Genomic DNA, 15,977 nt, shown 5'->3' on the forward strand with positions numbered 1-15,977 from the left:
TGTGTAGCATATTTATATCTTTTAGCTGTCATATTTCAATATACTGCCCAATACAACCTCCAGTCACATACCTAATGAGCAGAATTATTCAGGCTGCAGATGTCTCTCTTATCTCACTGGGAGGCTGGGAAATACCTTGGTTCTAATGCCTCCCAGTCTGTGCTCTTAACATTTGTTTACCCATCCTTTGAAAGTCATTAAGTTTTATGACTTGTGATTGTTAGTTGGGTTCCCACAGTACCATACCCATCATGCCTGTGTGTTGGCTACATTTCCCATCATGCTTAGAAACAGCTCTAATAACTACATTTGTCTATTCTAAAGCTCTTAATACATGTCCATCCTAATCAATTACCCAACTTCAGGGGTCAGGGCTAGAAGGCCTAACAACCATGAATACAACTGGACCAATGTCCCAGTAAACAGGGAGGGATCTTCTAACCGGCTGGCCTCGCCTTCTGCAAGTCTTCGTTGCCAGCTTGGGCCTGCCTCCGGAAACGGCAGGATAATTTTCTGTCAATGTCTTAATTACATTGTTAAGGTTTAATGGCAAACGCATTGTTAAGGTTTGTTTTATTCATTCACAGGATGTGGGTTTCGCTGGCTGGGCCAGCATTTATTGCTCATCCCCCATTGCCCGCGCGATTTCGTGCTCATTGCGCGGGCAAAACGGGCAGGTGGCCAGGTGACATTTTCAAAAACCTCATCCAAGGGCAGGATAAAAATGGTCAGTAGCATTGCCAGTGTGAGTAGTGAGGAGTTTGGTAGATAGTTTGCTCCTGGTGATTTATTGGTACTTGGCAGCTTCATTTCCGTTCGGGGCTTCATTCTTTGCATTTCCAGGCTTCATTTCAGGACTCCTTGGTATCTGCAAAGCCCCCAGAGGATTCAGACTGTGTGGACACTTCCAGGTATCAGACATCCTTCCGTTACCCTGGTAATGGGGATTGTGGTCTCCACTGGTGGCACCTCCTCAGAAGGGAGAGGAGGCCAGGTATCCCAATGCAGTTTCCAGGGGAGGGACCTATGGGAAGAGAGGCGCAGACACAAGGGGTGCAGGGCCAGCAGGAAGTCCAAGGCAGAAGGGGCCGCAGAAGACACCACTATCCTGCTGCCAGGGTTTACAGGCGGCAGTGCAACTACCTCAATGTGTCTGAGGTGCAATGCCAAAGGAAGCTCCGCCTCTCAAGGGAAACCGTGACCTCCATTTGTCAGATGATTGGGCCAGAGATCAGCTCCAACTGTGTGGGTGGACACCCCATGCCAGTGGCTCTGAAGGTCACAGCAGCCCTCAACCTCCATGCCTTTGGCTCTTTCCAGAGGTCAGTGGGAGATCTGTGTGGATTCTCCCAATCAGCTGTTCATAGTTGCATCAAGCCGGTGACAGAAGCTCTGTTCAGGCAGGTATTGACTTTCCTTCATTACCATACGGACGAGGCCAGCCAGGCACAGTGAGCCAAAGGCTTCACAATGATTGCTGGGTTCCCCCGCATCCAGGGTGCCACCGACCGCACACATGTGGCCATCAAGATGCCAGCGGGTCAGCTGGGTGCCTTCGTCAACAGGGAGGACTTCCACTCCATGAACATGCAGATAGTGTGTGACCACAGGATACTGATTCTACAAGTCTGTGCAAGGTACCCTGGAAGCTCCCATGATGCGGACATCCTCAGATGCTCCCAAGTGCTGAGGCTCTTCAGTGCTCCGGCCCGGCTTGATGGATGGCTGCTGGGTGACAAAGGATATCCATTGAAGAGGTGGCTTGTGATGCCCAACCACCACCCAAGAACAGAGGCAGAGAAGCATTACAATACAAGTCTTGCCTCCACAAAGGCGGAGATAGAGAGGACCAAGATGCACTTCCGATGCCTGGACCATTCAGGGAATGCACTATAATACACCCCAGAGTGGGTATCATTGATAGTGGTTGCATGCTGCGCTCTCCACAATCTGGCACTGACAAGGGGGGGACCCACTGCAATAAGATGATCTTGACATAGCTGCACAAGCCACAGGTGATGAATCCAGTAGTGAGTCCGAAGATGAGTACGGTGCACAGAACGCTGAGGGCATGGAGGCAGATCTCGATAACCCCCAGGGAGGCAGGGACGCCTTGATCCAATGCTCTTTCAGCTAGGCTACCAAAGATCAGCTTCAACCGCATGCCAGGGCTGCTGCCTCCATTCTGGATGTCTGAAATGACCCTTTCATTTGAACACAAAGAACACTCAATGCCTGGTGGGAAATTCTTGGTAGGAAAGAATAATAAATGGGATGTGAAAACAATAAAGAGGGTAGTTAAAAGCACCTTAACTGATGAAACACTGGTGTTAATAGGAGCAATAGATATGAGGGTGTACTTATCTAATATACTGAAGGAAAAACTATACAAGAGGCAATATGAGAAAAGTTTGCCCATAGAACGCTATGTGGATAACCATTCTCTTTGGGGCAATGTTCATTCGACAAAGGTTGTCACTGAATAAAGGTTGAGAATTGACCCTGCTAGCATAAAGGAAATGTTGGAAAGAAGAGAAATTTCCAAAATAAAATGGATGGATGCAAGTCACCAATTGTCAGACTGTTTTATTAAGAAAGGTGCTTGCTCTGAGAAATTATTAGGCGTACTGGAAGAGGGATCCCTTTTGTTATAACGAGGATATGAAAAACCAATATTTTCTTTGATTGCTTTGTAATTATTTATATGTGGCAAAGAAAAAAAATGTTTAAAGAAAGTGGAATGTGGGATCTGTAAATGGTTGGTTATCATATGGTATGAGTGTTATGATACGACAGGTGTTAATTGCCAGGCTGACTAAATCCTAAAGGGAAACTTGGCCAAGCTGTCACAATGATTTGCCATTTGTATTTTTATTACGAGAAGGTATGCGCACTGAAGTCAGAAGTAAAGAGTCCACTATCACTTTTGGAGATTTTAAAGATTAAATTAAAACATTTATTAACAAAGAAAGAAACAAACAAGATTGCAGTTACACAGTTAAATTTAGTCTTACAACATTTCCCAGAAAATTACTACTCAGCTAGACTCCCAAATAAACACCCTTTTCCAGGCAACTGTCCAAATAGATTCTTAATCTATAAAACATTCAGTAATATTACCACAATGCACCCACTGTCACTAAAAGGGAGATATTTCACAGCTTCTCTCTCCCTTTCATTCAACACTGGAAATTTAAGGCTTTTAACAAAACCTGGCTTTCTGGAACAAGCAAACATTTCTCTGGGGTGGCTAAAGGCTGCTTCTTCACAAGTCTGTCTTCACAATGTCCACCTTTCAAGATCTCAAATGGCCACTCACATACAGCTTTCAATCTTTCCATTATATATTTCTTCCCTTTGATCTCTAAATCTCACCATTTCAACCTTGCTTCAGAAGTTACTTGTCCCAGAATATAAAAATCTTTCATGTTTCCATCTTGTCTTTGCTTTTTGGATCAATAAAACATGATATCCCTATGACTCATTTACCTGTGAACTCCTGCAAGATGCAACCATTTTCCTTGTCATCTTCTAATTCCCCTTTGAAATTCAAACAACCTCTCAACTTACCTACAAATGCAAATGTTAGCTTGTCTATTTCCATTTCAAAATGCATGCTGTCTTGCAGTCTGACTGTCCTCAGTTTAATTAAATTAGTCATACACACAAACATACATACACAGCCCCAAAATGTCAATTTCAGTATCCTGCAGTAATATTAGGAAAAAAATGAAATTTCCTTTATATGAGACAGAAAAAGAACAAAAATTTTGTTTATTTTCGATTAGTTTGAAAGTTCTTGAATTTTCAGAAGTTTTAATTCAAAAGAAAAGAGGGGAATCTGTCAATTGTCTTCATTACATTGTTAAGGCTTAATGGCAATCCCATTGTTATGATTAATGGCAATTACATTGTTAAACTGGTGATGGGTATTTGTATACCTGTAAATGGGGATAGCTGGGACAGTGATGGGTGGGAGTGGTGTTGACTGTGAACTAAGTCAGTTAACTCTCTTTAGCAAAGAAAGTAGCCGTGTCTTTGTTTTAACTTCGACTGACGTGGATCCGAGTAACATTTCCTACCCATGACTACCTCCCTGACATGAAAATAGAGTGGGCAATAGCGCATGCGGGCTCTTGCAGGATGGAGAGAAGATTGAGGAGTTGGGAAAATTCCTGACTCCCTTGATGAAAATCCAGTCCTAAGTATTTGCCCAGATAATGTGGTTTAAAATCATCCCCATTCTGTCATAGTGAGTACGGTGAATAAAACCATCTAGTAATTTATACTTTTTTGTCATTTCTGTTCCCTTTTCTGAAATAGTCAGGAGTAATGTTAGGAAACCCAAAAATACTTACCTAAATCGGGAGTTTGGAGTTCGGGAACGACAGTTCCCAGTGGGCCTTGGGCTTCCTGCACATGAACTGGCTAGAGAATGGCTGCACAGGCACAGTTCATTGATTTCATACATGCCCCAGCTGGGAGAGGGCCACACATGCACAGTGCGTCCATTTTCATGTCTTCAGGCTGGGAGCTGGCCCTGCGCACATGCACAGGTGATAAAGAAGAAAAGTGAAAAGGCATGAAACTGGAGGTCAGGTGGCCTGGAGGGGAGACCATTCGAGAGAAGGTGTCCCAGGGAGCAGGAGACAGGGAGAGGGAAAGGGAGAAGGTCACAAACAAAGAAGAAGATCCCAAACCAGGGAGTGAGGCAGAACAGGTCCCAGAAGAACGGCCCAGGTATGGGGCAAGGACAGAGATCAGAAATAGATTCTGTTAAGTAAAGTTGAGAAAAAGGAGCAGAGTAATAGGCTCTGAATTAAAGAGAAAGACCTGAGGGGAGCAGACTTGAAACAACGTGGGATCAAGAGTAGTCCTGAAGATCCGAGAGGGCAGCCGAAGGTTCGTACTCTGCTGCAGGCTGTAAGGGTAAAGGTACCCTTTAGAGCAGTGGTGTTCTGTTTGGCATAGCCGAAGATCTGAAATTCTACTTGGAAGGTGAAGCTTGAGCATATGTGGAGATCCAGAAGAAAAGAATCTCAGAAGATGAGACTGAAACCCTGGAGATGGACCGTGGTTGAAACCATCCGAGTGGGAGCGATGTTTGGAGGGAGTTTCAACGTGAGTTCTTCAAATGTGGAGATTGGAAACCCTCATGAGAAAGACAGAGTTTCAGTGAGACTGGTTGGCTCACATTTTGACATACATCTGGCTGAGTTGATAAGAAATCCATGGAATCTGTTTTGGTGACATGTCACTTGTTTTTGAGTTGGGGTGTCTGACCACAATCCGCCTGTTAATTCACATGTACCGCATACTTGCCATGAATATTAGAGTATAAGATAGATGTGGTAAATTGTATGTGTCTGTAAAGAGATAGCTGGGGTAAAGGAATTGTGAATATTTGAGTCATTTTCTTGTGTTTGTGTTGAGATATTTCCAACCTTTTTGCCTGGTGTGATATAGTTTGTTTTTCTTGTTTAACAAATATTTCATTTTTTTTGTATTAAAAGTTCATCAGCAGACTCCTGTGAATTTTTCAGTAACTTACCTCCACGGTTTCTAAAAAAACAAATAAAAGTTAGGATCTATCAAGCCTGGTTTCACTCTGGGGTCTGACTGGTCCAGTATTAACATTAGCTAGGATTGTAACAGTAGCTTAATAGTTTCCTTAGTGATCTCCAGCCTTTAATTTGCTGCAGAAAGTGATAATGTAACAGCATACTTTGGTTACCTCAATTTAAGCATAAGATAGATATTTTGACCCTTTAAACAGTCAATGTACTATTTTTCACTATGTTGACTCTCTCCATATAGTTAATCTTGTGAGGAAATTAATAATTGCCATATCAGTTTGTAAGAAAATATTGTGAAATTTCTCACTATCATCATTTAAGACACATTTACCAATAATGCATTTTTTAAAGACTTACATGTAATAATATAACACTTTTAAGATTATTTGTAAAATATTTAATTGATTCAGTGAGTTTAACCAATGAGTGGCTAAGCTATAAAATCCAGGAACATCTCTAGTTTGATTCACAGTCTGTGCCAAATGAGTTCATCACATTTGGGGCAGCAGTTGAGACAATATGATTGGCCTTAGTTCCCTGGGTTAGAGAGAGAGAAACTGGCCTTGATTCATTTTGTTATTCCTTTATGCAATGTGAGCATCACTGGCAAGACCAGCATTTATTGCCCATTCCTGATTGCCCTTCAGAAGGCAGTGGTGAGCTGTGTTCTTGAATTGCAGCAGTCCATGTGGTGCAAGTACACCCACAGTACTGTTAGAAAGGGAGTTCGAAGACTTTGACCCAGTGACAGTGATATAGTTCCAAGTCAGGATGGTGTGTGGCTTGGAGGGGAACTTCCAGGTTGTAGTCTTCCCATGCATCTACTGCCCTTGTCCTTCTAGGTGGTAGAGGTTGTGGGTTTGGAAGTTACTGTCGAAAGAGCCTTTGTGAGTTGCTGCAGTGCATTTTGTAGATGATATACACTGCTGCCACTGTGTGCCTATGGTGGGGGGAACATATGTTTAAGGTGGTGGGCAGGGTGCTGAGCAAGTGAGCTGCTTTATTCTGGATGGTGTTCAGCTCCTTCAGTATTGTTGGAGCTGCACTTACCCAGGCAAGTGGAAAGTACTCCATCACATTCCATTATGCTCTTGATTGCCACCTAGTGAATTTTGCTACACACGTGTGCATAAGGAAGTCTGGGAAGGACAGGACTAAGTTTGACTGCATACCCTCATACAGTCAAATAACCTGCTGGTAATCACTATCAAGGGTCAACAATAAATAATGGCACTTGGGTGAGATACTGGCATGCCCTCAGTACCCAAGAAATTGTATTCTAGCAAGGAATCATACCTTCAAGAAGGAAGCTAAGAGTCCTTAGAATAAGCAAATTAAAATGACTTTTGTCTGTTTAATCTGGGCTAAATTGAAACCTAGGTCACAGAGATAATCCTTGCACAACCTTAGTTGCAAAGATTAGGATATTTACTAAAGTGGCAGAATGGATAGAAAGCTTGGTTGGCAGGAGTAGCATGCAGTGTAGCCAGGGATCTGTGTTGGGGCATTTCTTGATTTCAGCATCAAAGAACTATCAGAATTTGCTGATGGTATAAAGCTAAGAGTCATGGCAAACTATGAGGAAGGACACAGGAAACTGCAGAAGCAAATAGACAGATTGGGTGAGTGGGCAGATCTGTACCAAATGCATAAATATGATACATATTTTGCAAGAAGGATAGAGATTTAAAAATATATCACAGACTGGATTTATGCTACAAATACAAAATGTGTCAAACAGCTTCCTGGAGTGGTTTTGTATTTCATACCTTTAGTGAACTTGGTTGTCTCCTGCCAATGCCACTCGAAATGAGCACTCTAAGATATCAACTTTGGCTTAATGGTAGCACTCTTAAAGGTTGTGGGTACAAGCCCTACTGTAGAGACTATGCTGATAATTTAGTGTAGCACCATAAAGCGATCCACCTTTCAGAGGAGATGTTAAACCAAAGCCATCTCTCTCAGGTGCACAAAAGAGATGTCATGGCACCAATCAAAAAAGAGCATTAGATTTCTCCCGTTCACCTGATCAATATCTATCCCTTAACCAACATTACTAAAAGAGATATTCTTCCTCATTAATCTCATTCTTGTTTGTAGGATCTTACTCAGCATTAATGGACTACCATATTTCCCAACATTGCAATAGTGACTACACTGTGCTCTATGTGTTTCTTCTAGGAATGCACACGAGACAAACATCAACTGTTGCTGGAGGACCAGCAACACGGTAAAAGATGTTTTTTGGTCTGCCCAAAATCAGTTGGTCTTCCAGTGCAAAGGGCTGTCCATGACCAACTGTTGCAGATGGTACATCCCAAGGTCCAGAACTACATACAGAGGGATGTGCACTAAAACTTGGGGCAACAGTCACAAAAGCTCAGTGGGGAAATGCTAGAGTCTAAGACCCTCTTACCATAGTACACCGAGGGATTGGAACCCATGTAAAACCCCTCAGCCTGTTTGACATGAAATGTACATTGTAAATATAATTATAAGTTTAGCGAGGCACCTCAGAATGCCACATACTGTATTGAAAGAAATTGAACTGTATTTTACTTTATGTAACGTCAAATTTGAAGTTATATAATGTACTTTTAAAATTTTATGAATTTTGGAAAAAAAAGTTGTACCTCAAAAACAATTAGTTAGTTATGAAGAGCTTTGGAACATCCTAAGGTAGTGAAACTTGTGTTAGAAATGTGAGTTGTTTCTTTCATCTTGAGATGAAGATTTCAGCATTGGTCCCGCAGACAGATTTTCATTTAAGGTTACATCTGTAGATGCAAGTCTTTAATTTCCCTATCTTGATCAGCCCCGTGTTTGATTGAAATATGTTAATTAGAATATAATTAGTACATATTTACAAATTAAAATTTTTTAAAAAATCTCTTATTTAATAGCTTCAATTAAAACCTTCCTGAGACCATTGTGCAAGGAGTAGAGTACTGTAATGCTTGAAACTATGACAGTTCTTCATTATATGTTTTCATATGATTTTAAAGCAAAATTGGCTATGACAGAGTTCCTTTGTCCTAATGGAGAGATAATAGCAAAGCAAGGCTATCACAAGTGGAATTACATATCTATACATGCATTGCATATTCTCTCACTCTAGAAATCACTTCAAGTTTTTGAAAGCTTAAGTTCATGAAAACTTATGGGCTTCTGCCATTTACTCAGATTATTCACAGAGTTAAGCTGTATATATGAGAACAGATAATTGTTTCATATGTCAGGTATCAAGAACACATGAAACTCAGCAAATAACCAGAAAAGCACTGTTCATATCCTATCTACCTGAATGGTATAATTAATTAATTACACAATTTCCAGCCTATTAGGAAAGATTATTTTGGATCTGATGTGTTAGTCCACGCTTTTGGGAATCCTACAAGTCCTTGATTGTTTCCCTTGTATCTCCAGTTCCCTGCTTCCCTAGTTGTTGCCACATTGTTTCACCGCCCACGTAAAATGGCGCCGTGCCCCCAATCGGGGGTGCCAATCGGAGGCGCGCCCGCACGCACCGGCTCCTGAACGTCCCCCTCCAACAGGGGGAAAGTTTTCCCCATGTTTCTTTTTTTAATGATGCACACATGCTGTCGACATTGTAGCTGAGCTAACTTTATTGATAACACATTTTCTTAACATGAACACAGATCTGCAGTGTCTGAACTCTATCAAGACAGGCTACAATCTGACCTTCAACCCCCAGGTCAGGTGACCCCGTATACAGTACAGAGTACTGTATAGTATCTAATACTGGAGTCCACAGCCACAATCAGCTATTATCATGACAACAATCTTATATTGATGGCGTCTAGTTATGCTCTTCCCTACAAGACCACAAAAGAGAACGCCCTCTCTGCATCCACACTATCATTCTTAATATATCCATTCTTTGCAGTGAGAGGGAGTCATGTAGTTGAATGCCCACATTATGTTCATCAGAGAGCCAATTATAAGAGTCCAGTTGGAACTGCTATGAAGTATGTACATCAAAATTGTACTGATAGGTTGGATTGCATCCAGGCAACATAACTGCTCTTATTTTCCTTCTATCTGAAGTAAAATGAGGCAAGTTCTGTGAACTCGTGTGTAATCTCCTGCCAGATTTTCCTTCCTGCACTCCCCCGAGGTGATGCTTAACCCAAATACTACACCCACATTTCTTCAAATTGGTAGATAAGGGTCAGAATTTACAAGTAACTAAATTTTGATTTGTTTTTTAAAATAAAAATGTTGAAATGGAAGTTCCTGTAGATTGACAACTTACAGATAAATGCTATTAACTGTTAGTTTCATCAAGACTCCTGAATGGCAACAGACCCATGTAGTGTGATAAAATAACAAACTGTGGCCAGCTAGTTGAAGTTACAATTTTATTATCTCTGTAAGACAGCAGAGATTACTTTTATTGGTAAAAGGAATGACATGAGTTACAAATATTGAAAGTAATGGAAATGAAAAAAAGAGACAAAAACTGAATACTGTGGTATGCATGTGAGGTTTGTCAAAGGTGTCTGCATCCCTGAGTAAGACACAGCGGAGAGTTTTCCACACTGCAGGAGGTCATCCATTCCCCGTTTTCCCAAAATCATATTCAGGGCCACAAAAAAAAAAATTATTCAGAATGCACTCTGAAGGGAGAGCTGAGAAACATACGCTGGACTAAAACTAGAGGTCATTATTACTTAATGACTCAAGAATAATTGAAATTAGCCAGCAAAAGGAAATAATGTCATGGACTTTAAAATGACATGATAATTTAAAAATGGGAAATGATATATAACAATACTTCTTACTGGAAAGGTGATTTTTAATTTCTGTGGGCCTGATATGAAAACAATAAAATTATTCCCGTGGCTGTCTAAAAGCATGATTTATTTTAGTTTATAAACTCAAAGCAGCCCCTTTTGTACCATTGCTGGTCCTTCACACGGCGCATGGACTGAATCAAAGGTTGTTGAGCACCCCATTCATTCCAGTGCTTGTATGTTCCACACTCTAGCACATACTGATATCCTCTGTAGCCTGGATATTCATAGCCAACCCATCTATAAAGTGCAAAAGAACAAAATAATTGATTAAAGGGCAAGTCTTCAATTATATCACCAAGCAAATACAGTGAATGCTGCCACTTGTACGCATTGGATAAAATATAACAACTCAAATCTGCGACTGCATCAATTGTGTATATGTACATATATTCTGTAAACTATGCTTAGAAGTGAAAAAGAATGAAATGAATGGTCAATGATAGAGAATTGATATGGCTGGCTCTCAAATTGGTGCAACTGGATTAACTGCATTTTTTGTACAAACAAGTATAGAACCATAGAACACTACAGCACAGAAAACAGGCCATTCGGCCCTTCTAGTCTGTGCCGAAATATTATTCCGCTAGTCCCATTGACCTGCACCTAGTCCATAACCCTCCAGACCTCTCCCATCCATGTATCTATCCAATTTATTCTTAAAACTTAAGAGTGAGCCCGCATTTACCACGTCAGATGGTAGCTCGTTCCACACTCTCACCACTCTCTGAGTGAAGAAGTTCCCCCTAATGTTCCCCCTAAACCTTTCCTCTTTCACCCTAAAGCCATGTCCTCTCGTGTTTATATCTCCTAATCTAAGTGGAAAGAGCCTACTCACCTTTACTCTGTCTATACCCCTCATAATTTTGTAAACTTCTATCAAATCTCCCCTCATTCTTCTACGCTCCAAGGAATAAAGTCCTAACCTGTTTAATCTTTCCCTGTAACTCAACTCCTTAAGACCCGGCAACATCCTAGTAAATCTTCTCTGCACTCTCTCAATCTTACTGATATCCTTGCTGTATATTTTTCTTGTAAAATGGTGTATGACTTTCACATTGTATATATGTAACGCCAAAAAAGATATGCAAACTATTAAGATTTACTTGGAATTTATTGATAAGCAATAGCTAAAGGATGGCAAAAAATTGACACTGACAGAAGCTGTGTAAGAGACGGTGCGGCGGGCTCTCGAAGCTGGAGGGGAACAATGTACAAGTGGAAAAGCAACAGGAAATATAAGAAAAAAGTCCTGTTCATTCAAACAAATAAAACAAATAAAAATCTTGGTGAAAAATTACTACTTTTAACCTAAATAGATTGAATGCATTCTGAAAGAAAAGATATGAATTTTGTACTTACGGCCTACTGCACATACTGTAAAGAGTATTCTAAGTATTTTGTTTCCTGCTTAAATTATTATTTCATGGCCTCTTTAAAATGATCAGCATCAAACCATAAGTGAATCTGCTCTTTTGCCAAGTACAGTAATTTTTTTAAACTTTGGAATTGAAGTGTTTTACTGTGTTAATATCAGCATTATTTCTCAGGCATTCATCCTCCAGCCACCATAACACCCTTCAGCTGTTACAGTTCCATGAGTTCTCAAACTTGTGTACCCCATCACCTCTGTCCTTAAAGGTCCTTGCATTCATTCTGAATTCCTCAAGGTCTTATTCCATCTTATTTTCACGATCTTCTCCAGTCATATGTCCCAGTTCACAATCCTCCCTCAGGATTGCTCCTTATCTACTCGTCCCTTCACGCAATCATCAGAGGCAGATCTTTCAGCCACTCTGTATGGCTGCTGCTTTGAAGTCTTGTGCAAAATCCAACTTGCCTCGCAATTTCTTTCCCTTATTCCAAAAATCTCCTTGGCCAAGCCTTTGTTTCCTTCTTGCATCCTTCTCATCTCCTGTTTTGCATCTTCCTCTTTTCCTTTGAGCAGTGTTCTGAGCAATTCTTCTGATATACCATATAAATGGTTGTCGCATAAAACTAATACTGAAATGTGATTTCTTTGAGATACTAAAGATACTTTGGGTTTTTTTTTTAATTTTCAAAACAGAAGACCCAATTTTAAAAATGAGGAAAGGATTGTTACTCACGTTCCACCAATGACTTTAATACTGGCAACTCTGTCCTGGAAACCATAGGCCCACAGGCTGGGAATGTCCTCGTCACAGATCTCCATTTTTCTTCCATCAAAGTTGGCACATTCATGAAGACATATTTTGTGGTCCTGGCCATCCTATAATGATTTTGCAGTTTTAAGAATTCTACGTGATTTCATTGCATTATTTACCAAAAAAGTACATTTTGTTCTGGCTTCATTTAAAGTAAATCTTAAACTTTAGATTATGATCACTAATCCCAAGATGTCCCCTCATGCTTACACCTCTTATCAGTTTCGGTTCACTACCCATCATTAGCAGCACTTCCTCTCTAGATGGGCTGCCGACATATTCAGCTCAATTTTCCCCTCGGCGATTTGGGGGCGGGGCCCGCTCGCCGAGGGGAAAATGACATGGGATGATGTCGGGAGGAACCATTTAAATCTTCAGGAAGGTGGGCAGACAGCGAAATCAGCTGTCCACCCGCCGACCTGTCAATGGCCAATTAAGGCCATTGACAGGCTAATTAACCTTGTTAAAGACCCTGCCCGTCCAAGCTTAAGGCTGGCGGGCAGGCCAGGAGCCCCAGCGGGTTCCAGATTATTCATGAAACTTCACTGGCGGGATGAAGTTTCATGTCTGTTTTTCAAAAATTTAATAAACTTTATTGTTTCTCTTATTAACATGTCCCAGCTCGTGTAACATGAGGGGGACATGTTAATAATTTTAATATTTCTCTATTTTTTTGACTTTTCTTACCTGTCAGTAAACTCCCTGAGACAGGACTTTGCCTCAGGGAGCAGTGCGCTAATTCGCGCGCGTGCCTGAAAGAGCGCACTTTGACAGCTGGGGATTCCCTCCCCCCTCCACTGCACAGGAAGTGCATAGCGCTTCCCGTCGGGCAGGCCGCTGGGCGGGCCTTAATTGGCCCGCCCACTTAAAATGGCGGCGGGCCCCGTTTCGGCGGCGGGTATTGGCTGCCCACCCACCACTGAGCCAGTGGGGCCCGCCCGCCAACCGAGGGCAAAATTCTGCCCATTGAGTTAGAAAGAAATCTTGTATACCCTGTAAAAACTCTATCCCTTCTGCCCTTTCACTCCATCTTCCTGTCAGTTTATGTGGTGGCAGCTGAAATCTTCCATGATTATGATTCTATGGGGAAACTTTTCTCCCCATCGGTGGGGGGGGTTGGGCGGGAGCGTGGCCGATCACCGCCCATGATCGGCTGCACACCGCCATCTTACAATTAAGGTTCGCCCAGCGTGATGCGCACCCAGAAGCACTGAGCGCTCTCTATGTGGGCGGGGGGTGTAGGCTGAGTCAGGGCCTGAGCGCAGAAATATCCTTAAGGCACAGAGCTGCCTCAGGGAGATTAGTTTGATTTTTAAAAATTTTAATAAAGAAAAAAAAAACCTCTAAGACATGTCCCCTCAGGTGACAGTGTCACATGAGCTGGGACATGTCAATGAACTTAAATTAAATGTTTTATTCAATTTATAAACACTTCATGAAACCTCATCCTGCCTGTGGAAGAGGCTTCATGAGAAATGCAAAGGCCGCCCTGGGCTCTTCGCCTGCCCCCCCCCCCCCCCCCCCCCCCGCCCCTCCTGCTGACCTTAAGGTTGGACGGGCAGCTCTGTTAAGTATTTCGATTGATATTTAAATGACCTTAATAAAAGAACAGGAAAGTTGTATGCGGCACATCAGCCAAGTGCATTCACCTGGCAGTGTTTCCCCTACAGACTGATGCACTTGGCAGCTCGGCGGGCGCACAGCCGACTCCGGTACGCGCTCGCTGAACCGAAAATCGGAATGACATGGGACACACGCCCGATGTCACCGTGAATCATTTCACACCCCCACTCGCCAACCCAAAGATTCTGGTCTATGGTTTTTACTCATTTTATATATTTGCCTACATATTTCTCCCTCCGCTTCCCTTCCCTTATTGGGTGGCCCTGATACTAATAATCCCTTTGTGTCCTTCATCTCCATCTATTTGGGTTTGCTTTCTATCTCTTTGCTGGCTATGTCCTTTCTCACTTTCATGTTGAGCTGAATTTTCCCCAGGACAGCAGGAACCCAACATTGGGGCTACTTCCAGCTTCCTAGCCTGTGCGTTTTGGTGTGGTGCCTGCTCGCTTAATTTTATGGGAGGCAGTCAAGTAGTAGGCCACCTCCGCTGTCCAATTAGGGACGGTGGAATGGTCATGGATGCAGGAAGGCCAATTGGAGGGGCCAAAGGGAAGGTCAGCTGGCAGCCCCACTAGGAAAGGTGAGCGCTGCTCAGGCAGACATGGAGAAAGTGGGTACCACAAGATGGAGGTACTGACCTCATGATCCAGACGGCATGCAGAAAGTGAGGGCCAGAGCTGCCAAGGTAGGGGAAACACTGCCAGATGAATGCACTTGGCGGGAGTGCCACATACAACTTTCCTGCTCCATTATACAGAGATATATAAAATCATATGATGGTGCTTCAACCCGCAGCCTTAAAGCCGCTCCTGATACATTGCCTGGCTCCTGACACAGCATGGGCTCATGCGGCGTTCATAACATTTCATTGAAGTGCAAAAATTTGGGGTGAATTGCCCTTTTAAGTACCTTAATTGGCTACCTGCCACTGCTGAGCGGGTAGCTGTAGCCACTAGGAGCCCCCCCACCCCTGGGAGTCAGGAACACGTTGGGGTGCCAACCCCACAAGCTGTGTTCTAAATTTCCAAGCGCTCCCAATTCCAAAGCTTCCTCGTGAGGTTGGGAAAATTCCAGCCATTATTTCTGACTAACATCAACCCAACCACCCTTTCATCTTTTCCTATTTTTAAATTCATTATAGCCAGCAATATTTAACTGCCAATTCTACCTAGTTTCCAGTAGTCTCCATTATCCCTATTAGTCTATTTCTTCACTTTGGATTATTATCTCTAATTCTCCAGTTTTGTTGCTGATGCTTTGTGTATTGTTATACAAGCAATTTAAGATGCACTTATTTTACTTACCCCTGCTTTATTCTCCCATTATCTCTTTTTGTACTCTGACTTTTGCTCTCTCATCTCTTTTTCTTATCGTTATCACTATCAAGTCCTATTTTTCCTTGGTCTCATACCAGTTCAGATGCAGTGCATCCCTGTGGTACAGCTCTATTATGTCTCAAAACTGGTGCCAATATGCCATGAAACTGGAACCCATCTTTCCAATACCATTCTCTCAGCCATGCATTTACATCCCTAGCCAGTTTACCCCTATATCAGCTAACACACCAGAGATTACCATCTTCAAAGTCCTGCTCTTTAATGCGATAATGCAGATATTATATATTATTCTATATTATAACTTCTTCTAACTCTCTCAGGAATTATATGATAAAGATTTAATAATGTTCCATTTCAAATAGCAAGATGTAATTTAAAAAAGAAAATTGTATTCATTGGGCCCAACATTCAGATTCATAGCTTTGCTGCAGGCAGCTA

The 15,977-nt window shown here is 42.1% G+C and overlaps 1 protein-coding gene across 5 annotated transcripts in view; it reads right to left on the reverse strand.

The window, feature by feature from the left end:
- Positions 1-9,944: 9,944 nt before the first annotated feature.
- Positions 9,945-15,977, reverse strand: part of LOC144684335 (beta-crystallin B3-like) — a 45,115-nt gene continuing 39,082 nt past the window's right edge. For all 5 annotated transcript variants that reach the window (XM_078547995.1, XM_078547991.1, XM_078547993.1 and 2 more), the window contains 2 exons: positions 12,502-12,644; positions 9,945-10,633 (listed from right to left, as the gene is read on the reverse strand). In XM_078547995.1, the coding sequence (XP_078404121.1) occupies positions 10,465-10,633; positions 12,502-12,644 (312 nt within the window). In that variant the 3' untranslated portion in view covers positions 9,945-10,464. The remainder of the gene's footprint in view (positions 10,634-12,501; positions 12,645-15,977) is intronic.

Source organism: Cetorhinus maximus, chromosome 9 (assembly GCF_964194155.1).
Source record: "Cetorhinus maximus chromosome 9, sCetMax3.hap1.1, whole genome shotgun sequence".
NCBI classification, from domain to species: Eukaryota; Metazoa; Chordata; class Chondrichthyes; order Lamniformes; family Cetorhinidae; genus Cetorhinus; species Cetorhinus maximus.